We start from the raw sequence: 27,422 nt of genomic DNA on the forward strand, positions 1-27,422 counted from the left end.
CGGAGACTCAGCCGAGGAAAGTAGTCCCCGACCGCGCAGGTTCCAAAGGGAGGAGGGAGAAGAAGAGGGAGATCCTAGGCTCTCTGAGCGTGAGTCCCGGGAGAGGCAGACGCTCAGCCAATCCCTGGAAAGGAGAGCGTGGTTAGCTCGGACTGCAGATCCCTCCGCCCGCGTTTGCTGTGCAGAGGCCCAGGGAGCCGCCATTTTGGATGCTTAGCCTTGATTCCGGAGTCTGTTTCTGCTGCTTTTACGCCTGGATTTGGCCAGGTGAGTGTGGCATCCTCAGCGTCAAGGGTCTTTCCTACCATCTTCGCACTGCGGCTCAAATATAGCAGTCTCTAGCCCGGGGTTCAAACCATCCTGACATGGCAGGCGAAGAGAAAGGGAAGGATCCTAGTTGTGGGGAATCAGGCCGCAGGGGCTGAGGCGCTGGAGGCCACTGGAGGCCGCCGAAGGCCGGGGGCGTGACACGGTCGCAAGCAGTTTGGAGGTCACTGGTCCAAGTTACTGAAGCTGTCAAACTTTCCTGTTGTGTTCCCGGTCCCGAGGTGTCTCTTCTCTGGGGCGGAAACGCCTCGGCCACTGCCCCGGTTAGTGAAAGGGCTCGGGCTGCACTTTGGGCTCCGAAAATCGAAACCGCTACCCATTTAGTCTGGCCCAGAAAGACTTCGGGAAGGTTGTGTCTCCAGTGTCCGCAAGGGTCTTGTTCGCTTCTTAGTCCGGCGGCCTTCTGGACTGGTTCCTGGGCGGCCCGGAGGTGGGGCTCCTTGGGCTGAAGGAAACAGCGGCCTAAGCCCCTTTTCGCATAACCCTGCCTGTCTGATGAGAGACCATGTGAGGAGCTCATGGCCCTGTCCTTGCCCGTCTCTGTGTACTCAGCGTTCCTCTCCCGGGGTGCTGGAGATGAGGACCTCGAACTCCACCAGCATAAACTTTCCCAGGGTTGGGGGAAAGACGCAAGAGCGACTGTTTAATAGCTAAGAGGAAAGGCACAAGAGAGGCACTTTCACTCTCTTTCGTAGTAAAATTAAAATGAAGAGCTGGTCCTAACTTTTCATGAGGATTGTAATTTTCCTGTTTCGCTTATGCATTCATTATTTTTTAACTTTGTATTGTGAAAATTTTATTTTTAAAAATATTTTACTTTTTGAAAGGAGAAGGGGGGAGAGAAACAACAATGTGTGGTTGCCTCTCGCAGGCTGGCACTCAATTCACTGAGCCACACCAGCCAGGGCAGATGTTAGTATTACATTTTAAAGGCACCCCGTTTAAGTCCTCTCATTTTTAAAGTAGTGTTACTTTAACACAAACAGGTTTGTCCAAATTACTGGTTTTCATCTTCTTCTCTTTTCCTGTGTTTTTGGCTTCTAAATGATCAGAACTCCAGAATTCCTAACTTTAGTCTACTTAATTTAAGCTCTCATTCCTTTAAAGTCAGTCCCAGTTACATGCAGCCTATTCTGATTTAAAAATAAAACTAGGACACAGAGTGTAGTCTAATGAAATAACTTCTAGAACAGGGAAAGTAGCAAGCACGTGAATACTAATTTCAGCATTATTTACGGCAAATGTCAAAAGGTTGGGTAGTTAATTTAAAAATTATTACTCAGTGGAACATTAGGCAGCCATTAAGATAGTTTATAAAGATTGTAACAGTCTTTACACAATATTAAGTGGTAGAAGAATTCAGTGGTGCTCAGAGTCCATGGTTTCAACTTTGTAAAAACATGCCTTAAGAAAAACTCTTGGTAAAAACTATACTTAATTAATTTTCTGTAGTTTTTTAATCATAACTTAATTGAGAAACAAGTTAATACTTTCATAATGGCTATACATTTCAGATTTATAGTGCTTTCCATAAAATCTTGATGGTCTCTGAATTATGAAGCCTGTACTTTGCTTGCAAGTTACACATGATGCTACTGGTTTTGTGTGTGTGTGTTTTCACTTTAAACAATTTTCTATCTTGATTAGTGTGATTAATAAAGATTTGATTACAGTTCAGAGCACAGGTGCAAACACAAGGTCTGTGGGCTGAATCTGGCCCTCCATCTTGTTTTATCTGGCCCTGCACCTTGTTTCTACCAGATGGCAGTGTTGAGCTCCTTGTCCCTACTTAAGGCCAAGGAGCTCACATTTAGTTAGTTACATTTATACAGTCCTGAAATTACATTCAGCCCTTTGAAGGCAACCATGAGGCTGATGCGACCCCCCGGTGAAAATGAATTTGACACCCCTGCTTTACAGTGTGAAAATATAGTATATGCAGTGGTTTTAAGGATTAGTCTCTATTACCTTGGAAATGCCTTTTAGCTTGTTCCTACTTTCTTTTCTAAAAAAAAAGATTTTATTTATTTTTAGAGAGGAGAAGGGAGGGAGAAAAAGAGTGAGAGAAACATCAGTGAGAGAGAAACATCGCTCTCGCATGCGCCCTGACCATACAGGGTACATGTTCCTACTCTCATTGCCACTACTTCATAGCTGCAGTTTCAGTGGTTATACCTAAAACTGTTCATATCACTTACTTTATAAGAAAGAGGAGTTCAGCCGTGGCTGGTGTGGCTCAGTTGGAGCATCATCCTGGGGTGTCCAACCTTTTGGTGTCTCTGGGTCACACTGGAAGAAGAGGTCGCTTGGGCCACACATTAAATATATTGTGACAGATAGTCACAAAAAAAACTCAGTGTTTTAATTAAATTTATGATGTTGTGTTGGGCTACATTCATAGCCATCCTGAGCTGCATGCGGCCCAGAGGCCGCAGGTTAGGCATCCCTTTAGGTTTTGGGTTTGGTTCTGGGTCAGGGCACATGCCTGGCTTGTGGGTTCCATCCCCAGCCAGGGAGAGTGCAAGAAGGCAATCCATTGATGGTTCTCTCACATCCTTGTTTCTCTCCCTCTCTCCCTTACTTCCTCTCTCTCTAAAATCAATAAATATGTCCTCTGGGAGAGGATAAGAAAGGAAGGGAGGGAGGAAAGAAGGGAGGGAGGGAGGGAAAGAGATTTCATGATCAATGAAATAATACATTGCAAATACAAAAGTTTCCCTGTAAACTACCAAATACAATTCTAGCCACCGTTGATTCTGTTGCCCCCTTACCCACTTGGTAGTTTTGGAGGTATGGACTTTAAATCTGGTCCCTTAGGCCTTCAGGGTCTTTTTTGCTATTTTAACTACTTTAAATAGAGCTTCCACTAGTTGGGCAGCTTCAGTATTTGGGGCAGTAAGTTGTCAAATATGAGGAATGTGTTTTACACTTTCCCTTACTCAGAATGGAGAGATTAGCCAGTTTTAAAAGGCTCCTGGAACTAAGTGATTAAAAGAGGGCCTAGATGAGTTTGTTGTTCTAATGTTAAGGATTGGGGTAAAGGGAGGGATTGGAAAGAACCAAGAAGGGCACATGGGGCTGTTGACTAATATGAAACATAATGGCATTTCACTAATAAAAATAGTAAAGTATATAAACAAGATAGAATACTGAGAACTAGTTCTGCAGTCACTAGTTCATAATCCTTGTATAGCATTTATGTTAAAGTTGTGTATGTGTCTTATAGTTGTTTTTATGCTACTCCATTAGATTTTGAGCTCCTTGAAGTCTAAGGTCATTTAAATGCCTCCTGTGAGGTGACTTTGCACAGTATTTGGTAGATTAGCACTCAGTTGTCTGTGGAGTGAATGAATGATGGTAAAGATACCGAGGTACGGCCCTGGCTGGCGTAGCTCAGTGGTTTGAGCGCGGGCTGTGAACCAAAGTGTCGCAGGTTCGATTCCCAGCCAGGGTACATGCCTGGGTTGCAGGCCATAACCCCCAGCAACCGCACATTGATGTTTCTCTCTCTCTCTCTCTCTCTCTCTCTCTCTCTCTCTCTCTCTCTCTCTCTCTCTCCCCTCCCTTCCCTCTCTAAAAATAAATAAATAAAATCTTAAAAAAAAAAAAGATACTGAGGTACAAAGTGATCTTAGAATAACCCCTGAATCAAAAAGAAATTTTAAATTAACTAGGTAATTGGACAATATTATTATGTGAGATGTGTATATATTCATCTTTGCATATATTTGTGTGCTTGTTTTATGTATACAAGGTGGGGCAAAAGTAGGTTTACAATGGAGTATGCAAAACAGTTTATTCTTGTATTATTTATTATTGTATTATTTCCCATATCAACAACTGTAAACCTACTTTTGCCCTACCCTGTAGAGATGTTTGTTTATAAAGTAGTAACAGTTGACCATAATATTTTACTTACTTTTAGGTTATTCCTAAAATTAATATTCCTAATCATGTAAGCTATGAAGTTTATGTTAGCTTTGGAAACACAGATTCAAATCCTGAAATGGTTATTAAATTGATCTTTTGTATTAGTCTAACCTTGGAACTAAAGATTTAATTCATATATTGGTAATTATTTAGGATATGTCCTTAATTCTGTGGTTTAGTGTCATTTTCTTTAATTAGTTTTTTAGAATAGGAATCTATTTTCTGAACATTGAAAATTATCAACACTTAAGTTAACAAAAGACTTTGGCAAATTACTTTCCTTTTTCCTTTCTTTAAAACATACTAAGTTAGTGGAATTTTTAAAAAGTTATTTTTAATTAAATTTCCTGCTGATTAACAATGAGCAACAGCTTTGTACAAAGCACTATGGTAAGCAGTGTGGGAATGGCAATGAAACCTATACTGATTGTATACAGGAGCTATATGGATTGTGTACAGTTGAAATTCTTAAGTATGGTTGAAACAGGTTAATAATCAAAAAGTTAAAGTAGGGGGAAGGATGCAAAGCATACCTTAAACATTTTATTTTAACCTAAAGCACATAATAGTACATCTACATTAGCTTATCTTCAGATGATGAGCAAGACTTTTTGAATATGGGTCTGTTGACTGAATTTATTTTTTGGAATTCAAAAAAATTTTATTGATTATGCTGTTACAGTTCTAATTTTTCCCCCTTTGCCCACTCCTACCCCGCACCCCCCACTCCCTGAGGCAATCCTCACACCCTTTTTCATGTTCATGGGTCATGCATATAAGTTCTTTGGCTACTCCATTTCCTATATTGTACTTTACATCCTATGGCTATTCTGTAACTACCTATTTGATTTCTTTTTTTTAGATTTTATTTATTTTTTAGAGAGAGGGGAAGGAAAGGAGAAAGAGAGGGAGAAAAACATTCCTGTGTGGTTGCCTCTCACACACCCCCTACTGGGTACCTGGCTTGCAACCCAAACATGTGCCCTGAGTGGGAATGGAACCAGCAACCCTTTGGTTCATAGGCCCCTGCTCAATCAGTCCACTGAGCCACACCAGCCAGGGCCCTATTTGATTCCCTCACCTATTCACCCATTCCCCCACAACCTCTCCCATCTCACAACCATCAAAACGCTCTCCATATCCATGATTCTGTCTCTGTTCTTACTTGCTTATTTGTTTTTCAGATTCAGTTATTGATAGCTGTGTGTTTATTGCCATTTTATTCCTCATAATTTTGATCTTCTTTTTCTTAAGTCCCTTTAACATTTCATATAATAATGGTCTGGTGATGATGGACTTCAGGTTTTTTTTGTCTGGGAAGTTCTTTATCTGCTTTCCAATTCTAAGTGATAGCTTTGCTGCGTCAAGCAATCTTGGCTATAGGTCCCCACTTTTCATGACTTTGAATATTTATTTTCAGTCCCTTGCCTGTAAAGTTTCTTTTGAGAAATTAGTGCACTGTCTTAAAGGGATTCTCCTGTAGGTAACTAACTGCTTTTCTCTTGCTGCTTTTAAGATTTTTCTCTTTATCTTTAACCTTTGGCAGTTTAATTATGCTGTATCGTGGTGTGAGCCTCTTTGTGTTGATCTTGTTTGGGACTCTCTGTGCTTCCCAGACTTGCTGTCTCTTTCCTTCACCAAATTCTAGGAGTTTTCTTTCATTATTTTTTCAAATAGATTTCCAATTTCTTGCTCTTCCTCTTCTCCTTGTGTCACCCCTATGATGCAAATGTTGGAATACTTGAAGTTGTCCCAGAGGCTCCTTACACTGTCTTTGTTTTTTTGGATTCTTTTGTTGTTGTTGTTGTTGTTGTTTGGATTGTGTTTTGCTTTCTTATGTTCAATGTCATTGATTTTATTCTCAGCTTCATCTACTGTACTGTTGATTCCCTGTAAATTGTTCTTTATTTCCATTAGTATTTCTGCCTGGATCCTTTTTATGCTATTGAGGTACTAAGTTCCATGAGCATCCTTATAACCAGTGTTTTGAATCCTGCACCTGAAAGATTGCTCATCTCCATTTTGTTTAGTTCTTTTGCATTCATTTGGGCCATGTTTCTTTGTCTCCTCGTTTTGGCAGCCTCCCTGTGTTTGTTTCTATGAATTAGGTAGAGGGGCTATGACTTGTGATTCAGTGGTAGTGTGGCCTAATGTAGTAGGTGTTCTGTAGGATCCAGTGGCACAGCCTCTTCTATCACTCAAGCTGGGTACTTGAGGTGTGCCCTCTGTGTGGGCCGAGTATACTTTCTTATAGTTGAGCCTTGGTGGTTGTTGGCAGGTCAGTGGGAGGGATTTACCCAGGCCAGTCAGCTGCAAGGACTTGCTGTGATCACTCACCACCAACCTCCACCCTCTGTGGAGTATCTGCTGTGTGGAGGCAGGATGATGGTGCTTCAGCATGGTCTGTAGCTGTCCACTTGTGCACAGCCTCTGGGGTTTTCCAGGTGGTGCATGCCAGGGATAGCTCCCACCTATGTTATGCCTGGGGCCACCCAGCATAAGCTATTAAGCATGCTGCAGATGGCTGATACTTGTGCTGGGCTTGGAGATTCCTGGGTGAAGCCAAATGGTGAATCTAGACTGGCTGCTGCTACTGCTGGGCCTGTGGCTACTTAGCCAGAGGTACAGGGGCTGGGTGCTTGCTGAGGCTGGCTCTTGCTTGTTTGAGAGGATTTAAAAAGACATGAAGCCTGAACTGAGACCAGCCATTCATATGGAAAAGCCACTGTTAACAGCTTAGGTTGGCCATAAGTTGGGTGGGATGGAGCCTCAGGGATTTAGAGCAAGTCCTGTGAGCCAGGTTGATGGAGTATCAGATATGGCTCCCGCCTGTGGGCTCTGGGGCTCTGTGGCTCTGTTGGGGGAAGGCTCAGAAAAGGGAACAGTGGCCTCTGCCTACCTTTCTGTCTGAGAGAGAGCTGTCCTCCAGCTCTTGCCCTGATGCCAGACACTTCTCTTCCTCCCCCTATGCCACTGATGCCTTTCTCAGAGGTTGTGAGTCTGAGTAAGTCTGTGTGTGGGCTCTTTAAGAGGAACTGCTTGGGAATCCATAGTTTGTTTGTTTGTTTGTTTGTTTGTTTCCATCAACTCAAACTCGGCTGGTTTTATAGCCAGAAGTTACAGGGGCTTATCTCCTGGCACTGGAATCAGGCTGGGGTGCCTGGTATGGGGCTGGGGCCCCTTCTTCCCATGATACCACAGTTGAATTTTTTATCCATCATACGTGGATGTGGGACCATCCTACTCCACATCTAACAATCTCCTGTTTGGATGGATGTGGTTTCTTTAGTTCCGTAGTTGTCACTTCATTTAACTTGATTTCTGACGGTTCTTAATGATGGTTATTCTGTAGTATAGTTGTAATTTTGATGTGGTTGTGTGAGGAGGCGAGATGTGTTTACCTACACCCCCATCTTCTAATTTACTTTAATTGACAAATATTTATACAGTGCTTATTGTGTGCATATAACACTTTCTATGCACCAGGAACTGTTGTAAATTTAAAAAAAAATTGATTGATTTTTAGAGAGAGAGGAAGGGGAAGAGAAAGAGAGAAACATCGATTTGTTTTTCCACTTATTTATGCATTCATAAAGTGATTCTTCTGTGTGCCCTGACTGGGGATCAATCTCACAACCTTGGCATATTAGGCTGATGCTGTAACCAACTGAGCTATCCAGCCAGGGCTTTCTAAATTATTTAGATTTTTTATTTTTTTAAGTTCTCATACCAGCTTATGGCTTGTGATGGTTCATGTATTGTTGGTGCTGATTTTTCTTAAAATGTTTGATAGAATTTCCTTAAAAGCTTGATGGAGAAGCTACTGGGGCCTGGATTTTCTTTTGGAACTGTTCTTAATTTTAGGTTCAGTTTTTGTAATGTATATGGGCAGTTATATTTTCTATTTCTTTGTATGAATTTTAATAAATTGAATTTCTAAGAGATTTGTCCTTTTTTGTTTTTGTTGAATTTATAGATATAAGTTGGTAATGTCTCCTTTTAATATGTGTAGGATCTGTAGTGATATCCCTCTTTATTATTTCTGATACTGATGATTTGTGGGTTTGCAGGTTTAATACCCAGTCCTTCTGGTGTTATCTAACTAGAGCACTGTTTTTCTTTCCTTCTTATGGAATTTATTGGGGTGACACTGGTTAATAAAATTATACAGGTTTCAAGGTGCACAATTCTTTGGATACAACACATCATTTGTACACTGTAGTGTGTGTTCCCCCCAATTCAAGTCTCTGTCTGTAACCATTTATGCCCCCATCCCCTCTGCTACCTCCCCTGCCCTGCCTCCCCTTCCTTTCCTGGTAGTCACTGCACTGTTGTCAATGTCCATGGGTTTGTGGAGGTTTTTTGGTCAGATTTATCAACAATATTTTTGAACTTTTCAGAGAATCAGCATTTGGTTCCATTGATTTTTCTCTGTTTTTACTTTTCTGTTTCATAATATTTTGCCTTGTTTTTATTACTTCTCCTTGCTTTAGGTTAATTTTCCTCTTTTTAATGGTTCTTTCTGGTGGAAGCTTATGTGATTAGATTTACAGGTGATGCTTTAAAGTCTTTATCAGTTAATTCCAACATCTGTATGACCTCAGCATTGATGTGTGTTCATTGTTTTCCCCCTGTGGGTTGACTTTCCTTGTTTGGTGTATTTCACCCACTCTTTCTCTTCTTTGCCGCTCTTCATGTTGGGGCTAGAGAACTTCTCTTGATGCTCTTTCTTTCAGTGCCAGTGTGTATTTCGGGTGTTGGGCTGTCTTGCATCCAAGGTCAGGCAACATCAGAGGGAAAAAAATGGTAAACTCAACTGCCACTTTATTGGTACTTCAGATTCTGGTCTTTGCCATGTAGCTGCTCCATACACTCTGTTCAGGTTTCATAGCTTCACTTCATGGGTGTGACACTGAACCTGGAACCCTGTTCCTTTTTTGCCTCTGTTTTTAAGAACTAACCAAGCTTTAAGTATAGCTTATTCAGAAATTCTGACTGCTGTGCAGTATTCTTTCACATGCATTTGTCGCATTTTACTTATCCTTGTAATGGACACTTAGCAAGAATGTCTCCACCTCCTTACAACCACACAATTATTATGCATGTGTCTTCCAGGAATGGGATTGCTGGATCTAAGGTACATGCATATATTTACTTGATAACATTAAGGCATAGATTTATCAAATACTAATAGACTAGTACTGTTAGAATACATTAATAGAGTCTAGACTAATTCAGTTTTTAAAAGGAAGGAAATCCTGTCACATGCTACGACATTGGACTGTTAAGACTAGACTAATACAAATATTCATGTGTGTGTGTGTGGGTGTACCATCTGTCAGTGGACATTTGGGTTGCTTCCACCTCTCAGCTGTAGTGAATAATGCTGCTATGAACATAGATGTGCAAATATTTCTTTGTGACCCTGCTTTCAGTTCTTCTGGATATATAACCAGCAGTGGGATTGCTGGATCACATGATAGCTTTGTTTTTAATTTTTGAGGAACCTCCATAACTTTTTCATAGTGATTACCATTTTACAAACCCATCAGTACACAAGGCCTCTAGTTTTTCACAGCCTATCAGCACTAGTTATTTTCTGTTTTCTTTTTTAATAGTAAGCATCCTAATGGGTGTGAGGTGATATCTCATAGTTTTAATTTGCCTTTCTCTGATAACTTGTAATATTGAGTGTGTTTTCATATGCTTGTTGGCCGCTTGGGTATCATTGGAGAACTGTGTTTTTGGGTCCATAACCATTCTTAAATTTTTTTTTGGTTGAGTTGTAGAAGTTCTTTATATATTCTGAATGTCTTAGTTCTTTTATGGCTCTTTTTGTGTGTGTGATGGGAAGAACACAGTGATATGTTTTATCTTTTTACCTATGGAACTAATACAGTTTCTGGTATATACTAAAACTTAATAAATACTAGCTGAATGAAAGTGACTTGCTTTTTTTCATAAAGACTGTTCTCTTATTTTTAAAAGTAGATTTCTAAGAGATGCCTTGAGGATTAATCTAGGCATTTTTGCCTATTTTAATTCAGTACAATTGGGTAGCTAGTGTCCTTCAGAATCTTAGGCTTGGAAGGCACTTCAGAGATTATACTGTAAGAACTTAAATTATGTACATTATACAGTACTTTTGATTGTGGAATGGACATATAAATACACAATTTTCTTAGACATTTCAGTTAGTTTCCATTTTTTAGTCCGGTTAGTTAAAATCTTACTAGTGTAAATCTGGGGTTGCTTTGGTAGATCTAGGTCCTGACTTCTTTGGTCTTCTGTAACTATAGTCTTTGTGCTGGTTTTCTTACATTTTCTCCAGAGTCGTCTTCCTCTGATGTACTTCCTGCAGGACTCACATGTACACTGTGTCTGTGGGCCTGTTGCTTCCTGGCTTCCAGTTCCGTGGGTAGTTGGAAGGCACAGACAAGAGGAAAGAGGGCTGTGTATGTATTACCCTATTCTTTCCCTGCCAGGTTGCTGCAAATTGCCTGGATGCCTCTACCAGTAATCATGATTCCTCTCCAGAGATCCTCTCTAGGTTCCAGTTAGTCATTTTGCGCCATTCAAGCCTAGTTTTGAGGCAATACACTATCCTTTCCTGGTTTCTTTAAATCTGCTTATACCTTTGTAAATAGTCTCTTCATGAAGTTCTCAAATTACCCAGGTTGTGAATGCCATCTGTTTCCAGTGGAACCCTGATTTTAGGCTATTTTAAGTATCCCTGGCCTCTACCTAATAGATGCCAGTAGAATCCCCTCCAGTCACGACAGCCCAGAATGTTCCCAGTCGTTGCCGGATGTACCCTAGGGGGTAAAATCACTTGCATTTGAGAACCACTGTAATTATGGTCCTTACGAAATAGTATTGTAGTTGCTAGATTTTCTTAGCTGTTTTTTTCCAGTAGAATATATATGTTCCTTTGAGGAGAAAAACTTCTTTATTTTTTCATCTCCAGCAGCTAGTCATTGTCTGACATGCAGGTAATCAGTAAATATTTGTTGAATGGATTGTACATAATTCAGTAAATGGTACCCAGATATTTTGTGACATACAAGTCCCATTGTATACTGGGACTTGATTAATTATTTAATAAAAAAATGCATATGATGTTTAGTGTTAGTGGTATGCACAAGCAAACAAACACTATTCGCAGTGGTTTTCTTTATATTTGATATCTTGTTTGGTTTGTCTACTCTTCATTTACTTTGTTAAACCTAGCTTTTGTTTCGATATTACATGTTTTGAAGTTCAAATCCAGAATTAATTGAGAAATAAGAATTGTGCTATCTAGATACTGAATGCACAGTGGTATACCCTAAAGCCAGGGGTGTCTAACCTTTTGAGGTCTGGGCCACACTGGAAGAAAAGTTGTCTTGGACCACACATTAAATACACAAACACTGAAGAAAACTGATGAGCAAGAAAAAGGTTTTAAGTAAATTTATGATTTTGTGTCAGGCTGTGGGTTGAACACCCCTTTGTAAGTCTTGTGGGTGCAGCGGGGAGTGGTTTTGTTGATTGTAACTCTACTGTTCAGTGAAAGTCTTGGTAAAAATAGCCTTTTTGCCCTGTCTGGTGTGACTCAGTGGATTGAGTTGCCAGCCTGTGGACCAAAGGGTCACCAGTTCAATTCCCAGTCAGGGCACATGCCTGGGGTGTGGGTCGAGTTCCCAGTTGGGGGCACTCAAGAGGCAACCACACATTGATGCTTCTCTTCCACTTCTCCCCCCCCCCAAAAAAAAACTAAATAAATAAAATATTTAAAGAAAAATAGCCTTTTTTTTTTTTTTGTCCAATTTTGTAGGGCAGCTTTTGTTTCCCCCTTTGGGTTTTTTATACCTTTGTTTATTTCTTTGCATGTGAGTAGTGTTAATGCTTTTTCTGTGATCTTAGGCACTAGTTTTTTTCCAAAAGGCTGAGACTTAGAGGGAGGATTTGAATAATTAAAATGAGAAATATTTAAAATTTTAGTTTAATTTATTGGGGTGAAATTGGTTAACAGCATTATATAAGTTTCAAGCATACATTTCTGAAAGATATCTATATGTTGCATTGTGTACTTACCACCCAAAGTCTAGTCACCTTTCTATCACCTAATTTATCCTCTTCAACTTTTCCCTACTTGCTTTTCTCCTCTGGTAACCACCATACTGCTGTCTGTGAGTTTGTTTTTGTATGTTCATTTGTTGCATTCTATTTTATATCCCACATATGAGTGAAAACATGTTTTTCTTTTCCACCTGACTTATTTTGCTTAGCATGATACTTTCAAGGCCCATCTGTGTTGTTGCAGATGGCAGTGTTTTATCCTGGCAGTGTTTTATAATGGCATTGTTTATGGATGAGTAGTATTCCATTGTATTGGCTTGGCCAAAAGGTCCATATGTTCTTTTTCTATAAAATAAGACACATTTTCCTTTTCACCAATAACTTTATTGATTTGCATATTTTGAATATGTTGGCTAACTCCTGTGTGGTATAACATTGACTGTGCTCAATGTATCGATTTGATCATTATCACCTTCAACTGGTCTGTGGAACATTGCCCAGTAAGAAATCTCCAGCACAAAACTTCGCAAACCATTTTTGACATGTTCCTTGTCACAGCACCTTCTCTACACACTGCACAGATCTGTTTTTGTGTTTCAATTGCATTTTTTAAAAGATTTTATTTTTAGAGAGAGGGGAAGGGAGGAAGAAAGAGGAAGAAAAACATCAATGTGTGGTTGCCTCTTGCATGCCCCCTACAGGGGACCTGGCCAGCAACCCAGGTATGTGCCTTGACTGGGAATCAAACCAGCAACCCTTGGTTTGGAGGCTGGCGCTCAATCCACTGACTCGCACAAGCCAGGGTCAGTTGCATTTTTATGTTTCTTGAAATAATAAAGCATAATATGCCAAAAATGTTACATATTTTCTTCCATCTTCAATATTAAAATGGCTACACAGAAGTTCACCAATTTTGATTTTTTTAAAAATGCACATTGATATGACAGCTGTCACACTACATTCTAACAAAATTGTTTCAAGTGAAGGCGAAGACAACTAAACTCTATTGGAACCGTATTATGGAGGAGGTTGGTCAACCCAATACATATGTACCAGATTTTCTTTATCCAGTCACTCATCAAAGGACACTTAGGTTTCTGTAGGTTTCTGTGTCTTGGCTACTGTGAATAATGCTGCAGTGAACATAGGGGCATATGTATATATACTTATGAATAAATGTTTTCAAGTGTTTTGGGTAGATAACAAGAGGGATTGCTGTATCTTATGGTAGCTTTATTCTTATTTTTTTTTTTTTTGAGGGACCTCTGTACTGTTTTTCATAGTGGCTGTACCAGTTTACATTCTCACCAGCAGTATGAGGGTTCCTTTTACCCACGTCCTCTTCAGCACTTGGTATTTCTTGTCTTACTGATAATAGCCATTCTGACAGGTGTGAGGTGGCATTGAAATACCTTGTGGTTTTGAACTTCATTTCCTTTAGAGCTAGTGAAATTGAACACCTTTTCTTAACATCTGTCAACCACTGGTATATCTTCATGGGAACAATGTCTGATCAGTTCCTCTGCCCATTTTTTAATAGGATTGTTTGTTTTCTTGTTGAATTGCATGAGTTCTTTATATATTTTGGAATTAGCCTTTTTTCGGAGGTGTTGTTTATAAATCTTCTATTTGGTTGGTTGCCTTTTTGTTTTGTTGATGGTTTCTTTTGCTTTGCAGAAGCTTTTAAATTTGATGTAGTCCCATTCATTTATTTTGGCTTTTACTGCCTTTGTCTTTGGGGTTAAGTTCACTAAAGCTTCTCTGAGACCAAGGTATCTAAATTGAGTGCCTATGTTTTCTTCTAGGGATTTTATTGTTTCAGGTCTTATATTTAAGTCTTTAATCCATTTTGAGTATGGTGTCAAATAACAGTCTACTTTCATTCTTTTGCAGTTGGTTTTCCAGTTTGTCAACATCATTTATTGAAGAAGCTTTCCTTTTTCTAGTGTTTTGGTTCCATGTTGAAAATTTGTTGCCCATATATGTGTGGGTTTATTTGGGCTCTCAGTTCTTTTCTGTTGCTCTGTGAGTCTGCTTTTGCTTTTCTGCTAGTACCATACTGTTTTGATTATTGCAGCTTTGTAGTATAATTTAAAGTCAGGGAGTGCGATACCTCTGGCTTTGTTCTTTTGTGCTGTTTGGGCTTTTTCATGGTTCCATACAAATTTGAAGTCTTTTTTTTTTTTAATGCTTTTGGGATTTTGATGGGAGCACCATTAAATGTGTATATTGCATTAGGTAATATGGCCATTTTAACTATGTTGATTCTTCTAATCTATGGGCAAGGAATATCTTTCCATTTATTTGTGTCTTCATCATTTTCCTTCAGTAATGTCTTGTTCTCAGTGTATAGATTCTTCACTTCCTTAATTAAGTTTATTCCTAATAATTTTATCCTTTTTGTTTCAATTGCAAATGGAATTGTTTGCATTTCTTTTTCTGATATTTCATTGTTAGTATATAGGGACAGAAGGGATTGTTGTACATTGGTTTTTGTATCCTGTAGCTTTGCTCTATTTCTGATAGTCTTTTGGTGTGATCTTTACGGTTTTCTGCATATATAATCATGTCATCTGCAAAAAGTGACCATTTTACTTATCCATTCCCAATTTGGATGCCTTTTATTTCTTTCTCTTGCCTGAGTGCTCTGCTTAGTACTGTGTTGAATAACAGTGGTGACAGTTGGTATTATTTTCTTCTTCCTGATCTTAGAAGAAAAGCTTTGTTTTAAGGTGAGATTTTTGGGAGAAGCAGACCTTCCTGCTTCTTTGTCTTTTTATTATCCCACTCCTACACCAATACATGGATACTCATTTCATCTGTCAGTGAGTTCTTTCAGCTCTGCCTTCCAAATAGATCTCAAATCTGAGCACTTCTGCCAACTACCCCAGTCTAAGCTGCTTCCATCTGTTGTCTGGAATATAGTAATAGCCTCCCTTGTCTTCCATTATTATCCTCCCCCAATCAGTTCTCCACCCAACAGCCAAAAAGATCTTTTATATTTTCTACTTTTTAAATTTTTTCCTTATTTGAGGACATTTTTCTCATTGCTTTTAGGGAGAGAGAATGGGGAAGGAGAGAGGGAGAGAAACATCGATGTGAGAGAGAAACATCGATTGGTTGCCTCTCCCATGTACCCTGACTGGGGACTGGACCTATAGCCCAGGCATGTGCCCTGACCTGGAATTAAACCTGCAATCTTTTGGTTTACTGGATGACACTCCACCCACCTGAGCCACACTGGCCAGGGCCAAAAAGATCTTTTAAAAATGTGAATCAGATCATGTCACTTGTCTGTGTTGGGAAAAGCACTGTGGTTTAGTGTCAAATAATCCATCCTCTAACAGGTGTTTGTTTCTGAACTAATTTTAATTTGAAAATAGTCAAAATAGTTATTGTGATTCTTATTTTTTCCAGGAGGAACAGCACAGCATGCTGGGCTCTGGATTTAAAGCTGAGCGTTTACGAGTCAATTTGAGATTAGTCATAAACCGTCTTAAACTATTGGAGAAAAAAAAAAGTGAGTAATAAATAGATGATTGCCTTTTATTTTTTTCCCCCAAAATACATCACTGGATCCTAGCACTCCAATATTGGCTCTTTCAGGCTGGTGGCTATGAAGTCCTAGGGCTCGTATTTTTAAGCTTTGGATATATCTGTTTAGATTGAATCACTTTGTTGCAGGGAAAGGGACATACTCTGTTAATATGAAATAGGTAGCATGACTCCTGAAATTTCTGGCTACACAAATAACATTTTCACCTAGACTAAACAACAAATTCTAGACTAGATTTGCTAAGGGAGAGTGAGCTAGGGAGGACATAATAGAAACACCCCCTTGTCTCCGTTGTGGTGGAGGTTGCCTGCAGGCCGTGGCCCAGTGTACTATTACTGTGTGACTAGAGTGGGATTTGTGCCTTAGCGGAACTGGCCCAGAAAGCAAGGAAAGAGATTGCTGACTATCTGGCTGCTGGGAAAGATGAGCGAGCTCGGATCCGAGTGGAGCACATTATCCGGGAAGACTACCTCGTGGAGGCCATGGAGATCCTGGAGCTGTACTGTGACCTGCTGCTGGCCCGGTTTGGCCTCATTCAGTCTATGAAGTAAGATATTGTGTGTGTGTGTGTGTGTGTGTGTGTGTGTGTCTTTTTAAATTGATGTATAATTGATATAGAAAAACTACACATAATTAATGCATAGAGTTTGATGAGTTTGGGCGCATGCATACATGTGTATACAAATACCACAGTCAAAGCAGTAAACATCACCTCCAAAAGTCTCCTGGTGTCCCCTCCTCCCCCTTTTCTTTTTTGGTAAGAACACAACATGAGATGTATATCTTCTTAATAAAATTTTAAGTGCACAATATGGTATTGTTAATTATAGGTACAGTGTTCAGCAGATCTTTAGAACTTACCTTGTATATATAACTTTAATGAAGTGAGATATTTTGATCAAACACCTGAAAATAAAATCACCTCTGGAATTTGAGAAAGGAGTAACATTGGACTTCCTACATGTAGGAGGCTAGCACCAAGGGACTATTTTACATACCCAAGGACCTTTTTCCTACTATGTGCTTGAAGGCCTGAATCCAATGTAGACAACTGTTGAAAAGAAAATATAGAATCTAAAGGCAGAAAAATGTACTTGAACAATTAAAATTTTTAAAAATTAGAAAAAAAGAAAATATAGAATCTGAACTCAAGAGGCCTAAGTCTGAGTGAGTCTTGGCTGGACCATTTTCTGACTGTGACCTTGAGTGCATCATTTAGTTTGAGTTTTTGCAGAAGTAAGATGAAAATGGCTAGAAGTTTAGAGTTATTGAAAATTTAATGAGATTTGTGAAATAGCTTTAGAAGCAATCTGGTATATCATAAAACTGGTAGGGTTTGTTTGTTGTAAAGAATGTTACATTGTATTAATTTTTTCCTTAATTAGGGAGCTAGATTCTGGTCTGGCTGAATCTGTGTCTACGCTTATCTGGGCTGCTCCTCGACTCCAGTCAGAAGTAGCTGAGTTGAAAATAGTGAGTATGACCAGTTTCAGTGATGTCTGTAGTTTTTCATATCATTAGAAAGGTTGGTCAATGTAAGTCATTTCTGCTTATGTAACCAGGTATTTTGTACTCTTCTCATGCTGCCTTTGACACAGGTTTCCTCCTTTTTAGGCCTCTTATATCATAGAATAAAAAAGTGTTTTGCAATCTAGAATAATTTTTTTAAGGAGCAAAGGGCCTTTCAAAGTGAGAGGCAGTAAGCACTTATTTCAGATCAATAAGAACATCTAAGGGGACTCAACTTTAGGCAAAGGCCCAAATAGTGTTTCCATTAGGAGACAAAGGCAATGGATATTTATGGGAAGGGAAAGAGGACTGATTACATCAGTCAAAGGAAGGCGGCATTTCTATTGGGACAGATAATGGTAATGTTAATTCTAACTAATGCTTTTAATTTTCATTTTAGTGGTTTCTTGTTACCTTGGCAAACAGTTCTTTGGTACACACTGTTGCCCTAGGCCCAGCCCAGAGGTTATTTTGCCCTGTTTTAACATCCCAGAGATTTGAGGCATAAGACATACAAAGCAGTTCCCTGGGCATTGGGAGCTCAGGTTCCATTTTAAAGTGGCACCATTTATTTCTTGTTTTGACAAATGTTATTTAAGTATATACAAATAGAAAAGTTCTTATACAACTGTAAACCAGTAAAGCTAAAATAACAATTTTATTTTGGATGGTTTTGCTTCATTCATTACACAAATATTTATTGAGCAGATGTGAGAGCTAGGTAGGCACTGAGGATATAGTGGTGAGCAAGGCAGGATACCAGCCCTATACTTGTAGCTTCAAGTCTAGCCAAAGAAATAGACATTAACTAAAAAATTGCCTGCCACACATAGATATGGTATCGACTCAGTTGAAACAATTCAGTTATTTTTTCTCTATATCTTTGTTTATTTGTTTTATCTTTTTAGAGATTATCTCAGCCTTGTCTCCCAACTCAATTTTTGAGATTTCCTTCTCTTCTGTTTTTATTTTTTAAGAGCTCTTTTTAATTTTCTGAATACTTTTTTATAATCTGTTGTTTTTGTTTCATGGCTGCAATGTCTTCCTTAATTTTTGGTTCTGTAATGTTTTCTTCTATTTCTTAGATTTAGACTTTTATTTTTTATGTTTATTTTTTAATCCTCACATCAGGATATATTTATTGATTTTAGAGAGAGGAAGGGGGGAGGGAGGGAAAGAGAGAGGAGGGAAACATTGATGTGAGAGAGAAATGTCAGTCAGTTGTCTCCCATACATGCCTTAACTGGGGTTCGAACCTGCAACCTTTTGATGTACAGGACAATGCTCCAACCAACTGAGCCACCTGACCAGGGCAGATTTAGACTATTTTGTAGTAGAGGCTTTTCTTAAAGTTTTGGTGATTCTTGGCTGTTGGTTTATGTTTATGAGTAAGATACTAAAAAGCAGATTGGAACCTTTTGTGTGCCTGGGTGGGGCTTGTTGTCAGATGTCTTCATTGTTGAACGATCTGACTGAGCCCTTTCTTGAGGGAACGCCAGACTGTCAAGAACTAGTTTTCTTTCCTTGGGTTGGTCATTTTCCTCAGAGAGGAATCCTACACCTGGAAGGTATAAGCTGGGTCAGCATTTCTGAGAGCCCAGGAGAGAAGGAAGCCAAAGGTCTCATTCTTTTCTTGAAGAAGACCTACACTTAATTCTTCTGTTGTCAGTAAGTATCTCTGCTGTGCTTGGAGTCCAGAGTCCCTTCAGTTTAACCTCCCCAGGGAGTAAATCTGTATTCTGATTGGGCAGGGAGAATAGGCATAGTGTTTTGTGGGTAGAGGAAGGGGAGAGTAGGGCAACTGCTTCTTACATAGTTTTAACCTCAGTGTCATTTTTAGCTTCTCCTATGCTTCTTCTTTATATCAAAATTAATTCCAAATGGAAAAGATTTATATGTTTTTTAAATAATAAAACCATAAAAATTTGAACAAAACCATACAGATTTTTAAAAAATATACCACAAAACTCAAAAGCCATAAACAGTGATAAGTTAATATAAACAAATATTTTAAAATCCTACAAAATATACTACATAACAAATCATTATCAAAAGACAAAGGACAAACTGTTTAAGTTACCAGGTATCCCTGAAAGTCTACATTTTGGACAGTGAGGGTCCCCTCACTGAGCTCCCAGGTGTTGGGACCACTCTAGTCCAATGCCACTGTCATCTCCTGCCTGGACTGTTAATAACAACTTCTTGAATGCTCTTCCTATACCTGCTTTGGTTTTCTTTATTCTGTTCACCATTCCATCAGAACTGAGGTTGTGTTCAAAACACTGATGGGATCCTGTCACTATGCTTTGTTTTAAAGCCCTATAGTTATCTTTCCATTGTGCTTATGGTAGAAACAAATTTCTAGTATGGCCTGCATAGCCTTGCATTATCTGGCCCCAGTTGCCTTTCTTCATTTCCTACCACATTCAGGCTCTGCACTAGAGGCTCACTGTCCTTATTTTGGAATGAGGATTGGCCCTGTTTTTCCACCTGAGGCCTTTGTACATGTTTTCTTCTCTTCCTGGGATGCCCCACCTTCCCCTGTTTGGTTACTACTAATCATCCTTAGTGAAGCACTGCTTTCTTCTGGAAGCCTTACCTGACTTTTTAAATTTATTGGGGTGACATTGTTAATAACTTAAGAGTTTGAAGTATATGAGTCTATAATACATCTGTATATTATATTGTATGTGTACCACCCCATTTCTTTTTTTTAAGATACTATTTACTTTTAGAGAGAGGAGAAGGGAGGGAGGGAGGAAGAGAGGGAGAGAAACATTGATGTGAGAGAGAAACATTCATTGGTTTCCCCTCATACATACCCTGACCCGGGACCAAACCCACAACCCAGGCATGTGCCCTGACTGGGAATTGAGTTGGTGACTTTTCACTTTGAAGGATGATGCTCCAACCAACTGAGCCATACTGGTCAGGGCTATTTTTTTTTTCTTAATCATTGGATTGGATTCTACTGTCATAAGCTGTTTATAGTATGGTATACTTTCCGGTAGCAGTTAGTACAGATGCATTGTACCTCTTTACCTGTGTGATTGAGTGATGGTTGTTTTTACCAGACTGTAAGACTCTCTTAAGAGTGGAAACATTGTCTGGTTTTGTTCATCATGTTTATAGTGTATATCATAATGCTTAATAGTTTTGCACATAGTTGCAGCTCAGTGGATGAATTCATAAACAAATAACTAAATGAATTAGTATGTACCCCTTTAGATTTTACAGACCCCAGTTTTTTTGGATGCCCTGTAATAGAAGCCTGTTTACTGTTGATAGGAGGGAACTTGAAGCAGTCTTTAGAAATGGTTTCCACTTTTATTTACTGTTCTTTTTTTTCCTATAGGTTGCTGATCAGCTCTGTGCCAAATATAGCAAGGAATATGGCAAGTTATGTAGGACCAACCAGATTGGAACTGTGAATGACAGGGTAACAAACACACTTGTTAAACATGAAGCAGTGGGGAGCGTGGGGGCAGGCTGATTTATTGCTTGCAGTGCTCTAGTGGGTACCGCTGTATGGTAGGGTGAGTCTATGGCTGCACGTGTCATATGAGGGTGGGGAGAAGGCTCTCTGATAGGCAATGCAGTCAACTCCTTACCCTGACCCTATACCTCTGATTTGTGAGGCTAATGTCCTGTGTCTTGTCTTATTCGCCCCTATTTTTTGTGCCCCTTGTAATTTGTGGAGGTAGAAGTGAGGTTGGGAGAAGGGTGGATGAATTCAGATGTAGAAGGCAGCAGTATCAGCCTTTCACCAACACCTCAGTCATATGTAACCAGGGATTGTCAGAATGACATGGGTCTTGTAATGTACTTTACAGCTGGAAAAAAATCATTAACTGGTCTGAAACTTTTTTCTTTTGCCTCAGTTTACCTATAAAATGAGAGGAACAAAATTTACAAGTGAGATTCGCTAGGCTTAGGCTGGTTGGTAATAGATGCATCTTAATCCTGGGTCTTTTAATTATAGCTGATGCACAAACTGAGTGTGGAAGCTCCACCTAAAATCCTGGTGGAAAGATACCTGATTGAAATCGCCAAGAACTACAATGTGCCCTATGAACCTGACTCCGTGGTCATGGTAAGTTTAGAGTCTTTCAGAGTACACAGAAAAGTGAGTCTCTAGATATCACTTTCTTTATAAGCATATTATTTCACTACAGTTTGTATGTGGAAGTTTAAGCCTTTGCCTTTTTGGATAAAAATAATTGTGCCTACATATCTCACAGAATACTTAAGAATCAGATAAAACAAATGCCTGAAAGTGCTTTGAAGAGGTACAAACCTCAAAATAGTATTATTGCTGTTCTTGTTTTTAATATATTTTTTTAATTTGTTGATTTTGAGAGAGGAAGGTAGTGAGGGGAGAAGGGGGGGGAGAGACAGACACTGATTTTTTGTTCCACTTATTTATGCATTCATTGGTTGATTCTTATATGTGCCCTGACCAGGGATCAGACCTGTGACCTTGTCATATTGGGATGATGCTCTAACCAACTGAGCTGCCTGGCCAAGGCATTGCTGCTTTTTGATGAAGATCCAGGAATTATGAATCATCCTGTGGGTATTGAGAAATGCCCCAAGACCCAGAACAAATCCTGAAATGTTCATTGGGTACCTGTGACATGCCACACAATACACAGAAAGCTGACAGTACAGAGATACATAAAAATAAGGTCCATGTTCTGAAGAGGCTTACAGTGTAAGGATGGTAAATATGCAAATATAATTATTCAGCAGTTAAGGTCAATAAGTATAGTAGATGCTTTGGTATGCTTAGACAACCCCCACCCCAAATATACACACTTCAGAACTGAAACATTTATTCCCATCTCTTGATTATTAGTGATTGGTGTCTCATACAGAGTTGAGTGCTTCTCCAGCAATGGCCCCCAGAAGAAAGAGCTTCCCTACCCAGAGTCTTTCCTGAGGGTGGCTTGTATTCAAAAACTGGTCAGTGCAGGGATTCAGAGACACTTCCCCTTCGACCCAGCTGGGGACATCTGCTGTAGGCTCATCCTACCTAGCTAGCTCCCGAGCTCTCTGGCTGAAGCCTCCGACTGCATGACAGCCCAGCTTCTTCCTTCACTTTCTCACAGGTCATTATCCCAAGAGACCTTCCCAGTAAACTAATCATGCTATTGGTTAGTTCATGCTAACTCCCCATCATGCTAATCTCCATCTCTGAGTTTGTTCTCTGGGAACCTAGCCCGTGATGTGGGCTAATGATGTGGGTTTCTCTTTTTTTCTCAGGCAGAGGCTCCCCCTGGAGTAGAGTCAGATCTTATTGATGTTGGATTCACAGATGATGTGAAGAAAGGGGGCCCTGGAAGAGGAGGAGGAGGGGGCGGGTTCACAGCCCCAGTTGGTGGACCTGATGGAACAGTGCCAATGCCCATGCCCATGCCCATGCCCTCTCCCAGTACTCCTTTCTCATACCCTCTTCCAAAGGGACCAGTAAGTATACATGCAAATACATGTGGTGTAAGCACTAGAAAATGTAACAGAATGTGACAAGTTGGCTCTGAAAACATTCAGGAATTTTAGGTTGCCAAGAGGATTTAACAAGAAGAGCATTTGGTATTAGCTTAATAATCATATATTGTGGAAAAAGTCTTGGGAATAAGAGAAAATCTTTTGGTTCAGCTGTACGTAATCCAGGGGGAAAATATGGAGGGATAGTGCTAGAAAAACTCATATTCATGTTCTTTTTCACTGAACATATTTGGGACCTGTTGCAGCTGTATTAGTAGCTTTTTCCAAAAATGAAATCCAGTCATTTACTACCAAGTAGAAAAACCTATTTTGTAGACAAGATGTTGAAGGTAGTTGCTAATAAAATCTAATAATCTTCCCTAAACAGTTGATTTAGAATTTGATTACAGATCTTTAAGAATCTGGAATCCTTCTGCTGATGTGGTATTTTAGGCGTTTTTTTTTTCTTTTGTGGCTCTTGAGTAGTATGTATATTGATATATGTGTATAGTTTGTCCTCATTTAATGTCATTGATATTTCTGTGACTTTAAATGAAATGATGTATTATGAAACTAGGTTTTACCATAGGCTAAATATTAGAAACAAGAGTTACATTCTTATGGCATTCAACGTTATAATGAAATGAGATTATTTGAAGACCTCCTATGTGTGTATATATATTTTTCTCCCTTCTTTTACACAAACTGAAAATTGTTAATCAGAACATTGCTAATTAGGGGCAGTGTCTCTGATGTTGCTTTTCTTCTCTTGCAGTCGGATTTCAATGGATTGCCAATGGGGGCTTTTCAGGCCTTTCCCAATATTCATCCACCTCAGATACCAGCAGTTCCCCCATCGTATGAATCTGTAAGTGCCTGAGCCTCTTTTATAAGCAGCAGAAGATTGAATCCCATGAAGAGAGCAAAATAATGGCCACAGGGAAGGCAAAGTTTTGATCAACTCTTAGTACCAGCATTGCTCTTGCTTTGGATTCTTGTGTTGCTTTAACATTACCCTGGAAGTGGGGTGTGGTGGTAGCAGCAGCATCATTGGTGGCAATGCTTTGTCTGCAATTCAGCCAGAAATTAGGAGGGAGCCACAGATCTCTTAGAATGCTCTAGCAGGGCACTTAAAAAAAAAGAGTGGTTGACTATAGAGAAGTACTTGAGGCTGGTACAGTCTTGGTGCTGGAATATTGTAATAATTGAACTACCATTTTTATAAATTCTCAGTGCTGTGTAAAAGAATAGTGACCAGACCTTTGTCTTATATAGAGGTGTCCAGTTAGTAAGTTTCAGCTTGTAGTATTAATTTTATTTTTTAGTCTTACAGTTAAAACTTGTTATAATTGGCTATTATGGTAATGCTGCCTTGAACTGTAGGTGGTTATAGCAGCTTTGGTTTAGAATTAGGTGACTTTTTTATTGCCAGCCTCATTTGCTCAGCTAGTGCATGCATTTTGAGAGCTGTTTCCAGTTGATACATTACTGAGAAAACAAATTGGTATATAGCATTTGTTGTGGAAATGATTCATCTAGGGAGAGTCTCCTGTTCCCGAGCTTGCTTTGTATTCTTTCCTTTGATTTTTACATTGGGCCTGAGTTTTTGTTTTGGTCTTGCGTACATTGAAGCATTGCCTAAAACTGTTTTTAGGAATGAGGGAGATGATTTTCATCAGTATTTGAAGACTTAGTAGTTCCTGGAGATGAAGTCAGTGGCTTAGTGCTCTCTCTCTCTCTGTGAAAGGTGAAGCTATCAGTTTAAAAAAAGTGCTACGGTGTTGTTAGGTCCTTCTTTTTTCCCTGCTTGGTGGTTGTGTTCAGTGTGGTGTCTGTCTGTGTGGGAAGATCAGGAAGGAGTGGAGGGGCAGTTTCTTTGGAGCAGGTTCTGTTGCTTTTGCTGAGCAGCTTAGCTTTTGGGAAGTTCAGGAGCTTATGTATAATTGTATCAGTTTTCTCCAATGATGCCATTGCTTTCTTCTCTGGTAACAATTTTTATGTTTCAGGTTGATGACAGTAATGCTGATAAGAATGTCTCTTCTGCACAGATTGTTGGTGAGTGTAAGTTAGAAACCCTCCAGGCTCAGTGCCAAGCCCATTGCTGATTCCTCATTACTGATTCTTACTACATGGTTTTCCTGTACATGGCATTCAACCCACACGCCCTGTCCTTTTTCCAGATGTAGTGTAGCAGAAACAGAACTCAGGATTTCCCTCTTCCAAAAAGAAAAAAATCTTCCCTGGCCCCAAAGAATCTCTCCAAAAAAATGAAAATGTGTGAAAACGGACACCAGAAACAATGCCTAATTTTCAGTTACTCTTAAGTTCTTTATGTTCTTGCTGCTTTAGCTTCCATTGTGCCTGGAAATTTTAAAAAGGAGGTATAAATAGGCACAAATTGTAAATGAATAGCTCAATGACTTCTTACAAAGCAGGCATGCTCATGTAGCTGTCCATTCAAAAAATAAACCGCCACCAGCACCCTATAAACCTGAGGGTGTATATTTTTTAAGATTAGACCATTGTATTTTTGTATAATTTATATATATAATTGAATATATAATTTATATACAAAAGTACAGAAGTATACATTTTGATATTACATGTGTCTATACACACACAATATGTAACCACTACCTCGGTAAAGATATAGAATATTTCTATTACCCAAGAAAAGTTCCCTTACATTCCTTTCCAGTCAGCTCCACCCCAGAGGCAAGCACTGTTCTGGAACATTACCGTAGGTAGAGAGGTGGGTGGGTGATTTTAAATGCACATCCTATTATTGTACATCAAATAAGATTGATGTTAACATTTCTCGTAAAAATTTTCCCCCCAAGCCTTAAAGAGTAGCTTTGTCCCAACAGAATTGTGGTACCACTCCAGACTTGGTTGTTACAGGAGCAGGCCTTTGTGAAATGGGACAGTTTGTTTAAATGAACACTCTGTGTACTTCCCTATAGAATTAAATATTAACCATTTAAAAGGAAAACTAGTGTTTTCTACTGTATTTTTTTATTGTTTCTGCCAAAGTGGACTGTGGGTTCTGAGGATCTGAGCCATTTCTCTGGCATTTCTAACACTGCTCCTTGCCCTGATTTAACTAGGTCCTGGACCTAAGCCAGAAGCCTCTGCAAAGCCCCCTTCCAGACCTGTGGATACCTATGACAACTTTGTACTACCCGAGTTGCCATCTGTGCCAGATACACTGCCATCTGCTGGTGCCAACACCTCAGCATCTGAGGACATTGACTTTGATGATCTTTCCCGGAGATTTGAAGAGTTGAAAAAGAAAACATAGGCCTCTTAAACCAGGCAACGTCACAAAGTTATGGGAGTTGAGACTGAGCACTTTCTCATTGTAACAAAGAATCTCCATGAAATTGTTTCATCTCTTAAACCATCACTGAGCACACTCTTCCTCTGGGCTCTCTTCCTGTTCTACCAAATTGTGCTGCTTGCCAGTTCTTTATTACTCCTAACAGACAACTGACTGGAGACACTATGAGGCCAGACCAGCTGACTCCTGTAAGCGGTGCTTGTCTGTTTCCGGTCACTATGATCCCAGGTTCTCTCCTTGCTTGTCCCACAAAGCATTGTGGGGAGAGCTGACCAAGATGGCTGCTGGGCTGTGGGAGAGAGTACTTCACGAAGTGTCTCAGCCCTAAGATGAGGCTCTAGAGTTAGAAACAAACCCATCTGTACAGAGGCACTTGTGGTGAGTGAGAATCAAAGCTGAGAGGAATGGGAGAGAAAAGGACTCAGGAAGCTGCTACAGTGGTTTTTGGAACCTGGGTCTTGTCATTGTCATACACACTACTCCTTGCTGCAGGGCAGTGTTCCACCTGGATCCAGTTGCAAAGCTGAAGGCCTGTCTCAGTTCTTCTGGATTCACAGGGAGCCCTTGTGGCCTTTTTCTTTGAGTGCTTTTTTCTTTGAGTGCTGTGTTTCCCTTTTTCCAGAGGGCAGCACTGTGTAAATTACTGTTTTCCCATTGCACGTTCTGTTGGATCGCATTACTAAGGCAGGACAGGCCACGAATTGGGCAGAAGTCACCATTCAAGGCTAAGGTGGGCTTCCAGTTGCCTTAATAGAAGTATTCAAGTCTTTTGAATAGTGAGCTGGAAGGCCTACAGGAGAAGAGGGGTTCCTGTTTTCATTTGAAAACTTTATGATTTAAGAACCTTTAAAAACTGATCTCAAATTTTGGTGCCCATGTGGCTATAGTTGTTTCCTGCTATCCTCGATGAACAAGACTATTAAACAATACTATTACGTTGTAACTAACATGCTCCTTTGCTCCCTAGCAAATGAAGGTCATTTCCCACAGGGATGGCTTTGGGATTGGAAGATAGGACTTTGGCTTCTATGTAGTGTATCTGTGTATACCTGTTTCAAGTAGCTTTTCTTTAATGTTTTTGATTGGTTTGTATCATAGCTCAGTAGCTGATAATAAAGTTTAAAATTCTGTGCGCTGCTTTCTCCACTGATTTGACCACATGATGAGCTGTGGATTTTAGTGGAGATTTTTTTTTTAATTGTTGAAGTACAT

The 27,422-nt window shown here is 39.6% G+C and overlaps 1 protein-coding gene across 3 annotated transcripts; it reads left to right on the plus strand.

The window, feature by feature from the left end:
* The first annotated feature begins 18 nt into the window (after positions 1 to 18).
* On the plus strand, positions 19 to 27,340 carry IST1 (IST1 factor associated with ESCRT-III). Of its 3 annotated transcripts, XM_045818458.1 has the most exons (11): positions 20 to 267; positions 10,589 to 10,712; positions 15,736 to 15,838; positions 16,241 to 16,421; positions 17,260 to 17,347; positions 20,739 to 20,822; positions 21,366 to 21,476; positions 22,649 to 22,852; positions 23,646 to 23,738; positions 24,877 to 24,925; positions 25,978 to 27,340. In XM_045818458.1, the coding sequence occupies exons 3-11, from the start codon at positions 15,751 to 15,753 to the stop codon at positions 26,169 to 26,171; spliced, it is 1,092 nt and encodes a 363-aa protein (XP_045674414.1). In that variant the 5' UTR covers positions 20 to 267; positions 10,589 to 10,712; positions 15,736 to 15,750; the 3' UTR covers positions 26,172 to 27,340. The 3 variants fall into 3 exon arrangements, with proteins under 3 accessions (XP_045674416.1, XP_045674414.1, XP_045674413.1); XM_045818460.1 differs by lacking the exon at positions 10,589 to 10,712 and having other exon boundaries at positions 19 to 267; positions 24,919 to 24,925; XM_045818457.1 differs by lacking the exon at positions 10,589 to 10,712 and having other exon boundaries at positions 21 to 267.
* The last annotated feature ends 82 nt before the right edge of the window (positions 27,341 to 27,422 follow it).

Source organism: Phyllostomus hastatus, unplaced genomic scaffold (genome assembly GCF_019186645.2).
Source record: "Phyllostomus hastatus isolate PE091 unplaced genomic scaffold, TTU_PhHast_1.1 phas_scaffold_345, whole genome shotgun sequence".
Classification (NCBI taxonomy): Eukaryota; Metazoa; Chordata; class Mammalia; order Chiroptera; family Phyllostomidae; genus Phyllostomus; species Phyllostomus hastatus.